Here is a 2,178-nt window from a genome sequence, read left to right on the forward strand (position 1 = left end):
AGATCTCCAGGGGGGGTTAAATGATGAAACCTGATGCTTTGTGTAGCAGGAACAACTGATCGTGGGGAAAGTATCTGTTGTTTCATATGTACACGTATGTAATAACTGTTGACGCGCAGCTTTCAGAGAAAAATGACAGAGCTAGAGATTCATGGGACTGCAATACCCAGTGTGACCACTGGGGGCGCTACACACATACATATGTCTTGAAATAGCTCTCATAGGGACTTCGAAAAAAACCTTAGCAGGGGTGTCTATACACTGTTCTGGACCTATTGGAATGGGTTTGCCTGTGGGGACCTCAATTAAGGTCCCCGTCGCGCCACAGGTCCCCGTCGCGCCACAGGTCCCCGTCGCGCCACAGGTCCCCGTCGCGCCACAAGTCCCCGTGTGAATGTGTTTCGTCAGGTTGAAGTCCTCACGGGGTAGTGAAAACAAACACACACTCACAGCTAGCCTGCATGAAGAAATGTCATCAACTCTGCATTTCTACATTCAGCCACAGGCCGTGACAAATCGATTTTTTAATTTTCTGCAACGATGAACATATTGACATATTTTAATGTTTTTTTACCGATTGATTCAGAATCGTTACATCTTTAGTCAATGATCTGCTTTCATCCACACACAGTAATAACAATGAGGTCAGAATGGATAACAGTGAAGGTGAATCATCTGTCCATACAGTGTTTATCTTCATCAGTCACATTAGAACTGTTACAGTAAAGCAACATTCGACTGCAGTTCCTCTCACATTTTCCTCTTCATATTCATTTACAGTGGGAGCTGTATTTCTGTGTAGCATTGTTCTCCCATCCGTCATGATTCTTCTCCTCAGAGCCGGGATCCAGACACTCAGAGTAAAGTGTGTGAACTGCTAAAGTATCAAGGAGAGGAGGAGCTTCTGTCAGAACTGAGCTGCTGGTCCAGTCCTCGCTTCCCGCTCAGCGGCCACGATCTCAGGAAGATCGGGATCACCTCCGGGAAAGACATCGGAGCGACCTTACTGAGGCTGCGGGACATCTGGAAGAAAAGTCACTACAAGATGGACAAAGAGGAGCTCCTGTCCCATATCAAACTTTAATCCTTCAGATGGAGCATCTGCAGCTGTTTCAATGGAACGTGGACGGAATGACGGATCTGATCTGGAGATCCAGAGAGATCTCGGAGATTTACATAAAGACTATGCAGTTTTGGCCTTCTGTTTATTTGAATAATTTAATTTAGTTCTGGTGCTTAATCAACTAAAAGTTTATTTAAAAGCAATTTAAGTGTATTCTGTCATCATTGTGCAGTTCATTAAAGTTCTCTTAAACAGCTGAAATGTTCTGATGTTTCAGAGAGGAGCAAACAGCAAATGCAGATCTGAAGTTTTTGTTTTTAAGCTTCCACAAGTATATTGTTTTCTGTTGTTGATGCGTTCCAGAGGATCTTCTGATTATGCAGTTTTTGGACAAAATCCAAAAACACGTCGTTTTCTTCAGACTTACTTTCTGCAGCTTTGTTTTTGTTTTTCTAAAACATTTTGTTCCTTTTGGTGTTGCTGGAGCCTAACCTGGCTACTGATGGGTGAAGACAGGATACACCTGGACAGGTAACAGTCTGATTCAGGACCTCAGTCACACACCTGTACACTCTCACGGTGAAGCAGGTTTCTTCTGGAGTAGGTCAGCTCGGTTTCATGCACACACTTCTGCAGATCACATTCACAGCAGAGACACTCAGACAAATATCTCTTCCAACATCCTGGAGTTTGAAGTGTTTATCTGCTGTGAGAGACGTCCTCTACAAAAATCTGGAAATCACTTATTTATTTATAATGTATTACTCTGCTACTGGTCCTACATCAGGACTCCTGATTGAGGTGTCAGCTAAAGGAGAACTTGTAGAAAACATTTAAGGAAGATCATGAAGATGATGATGGCTGGATCTTCCATCATGACATCCTTATCTAATCCTGTCGTTCCTGCATATTAAGTTTTAAACCAGACAGAAAAATGATTTGATATTGGGTTCAGATTCAGAAGTGGAGGACTTCAGATTCTGGATGTAAATATCTGCAGCCAAGTCCTCTTGAAAGAAGGAAAGGAGGATGTGTAGACAGAGAAATGAAGAACTGAGATGGGACAGAAAAGAGATAATTGGTTGAGGTGATGTGAAGAAGAAATTCCAGAGGAA

The 2,178-nt window shown here is 42.8% G+C and overlaps 1 protein-coding gene across 1 annotated transcript in view; it reads left to right on the plus strand.

Annotated features, from left to right (window-relative positions):
• Positions 1 to 1,324, plus strand: part of trnt1 (tRNA nucleotidyl transferase, CCA-adding, 1) — a 9,592-nt gene extending 8,268 nt beyond the window's left edge. The window contains exon 7 of the mRNA XM_024269695.2: positions 839 to 1,324. Within this exon, the coding sequence (XP_024125463.1) occupies positions 839 to 1,084 (246 nt within the window). The 3' untranslated portion in view covers positions 1,085 to 1,324. The remainder of the gene's footprint in view (positions 1 to 838) is intronic.
• The last annotated feature ends 854 nt before the right edge of the window (positions 1,325 to 2,178 follow it).

The sequence above is a fragment of the Oryzias melastigma genome, linkage group LG5 (genome assembly GCF_002922805.2).
Source record: "Oryzias melastigma strain HK-1 linkage group LG5, ASM292280v2, whole genome shotgun sequence".
NCBI classification, from domain to species: domain Eukaryota; kingdom Metazoa; phylum Chordata; class Actinopteri; order Beloniformes; family Adrianichthyidae; genus Oryzias; species Oryzias melastigma.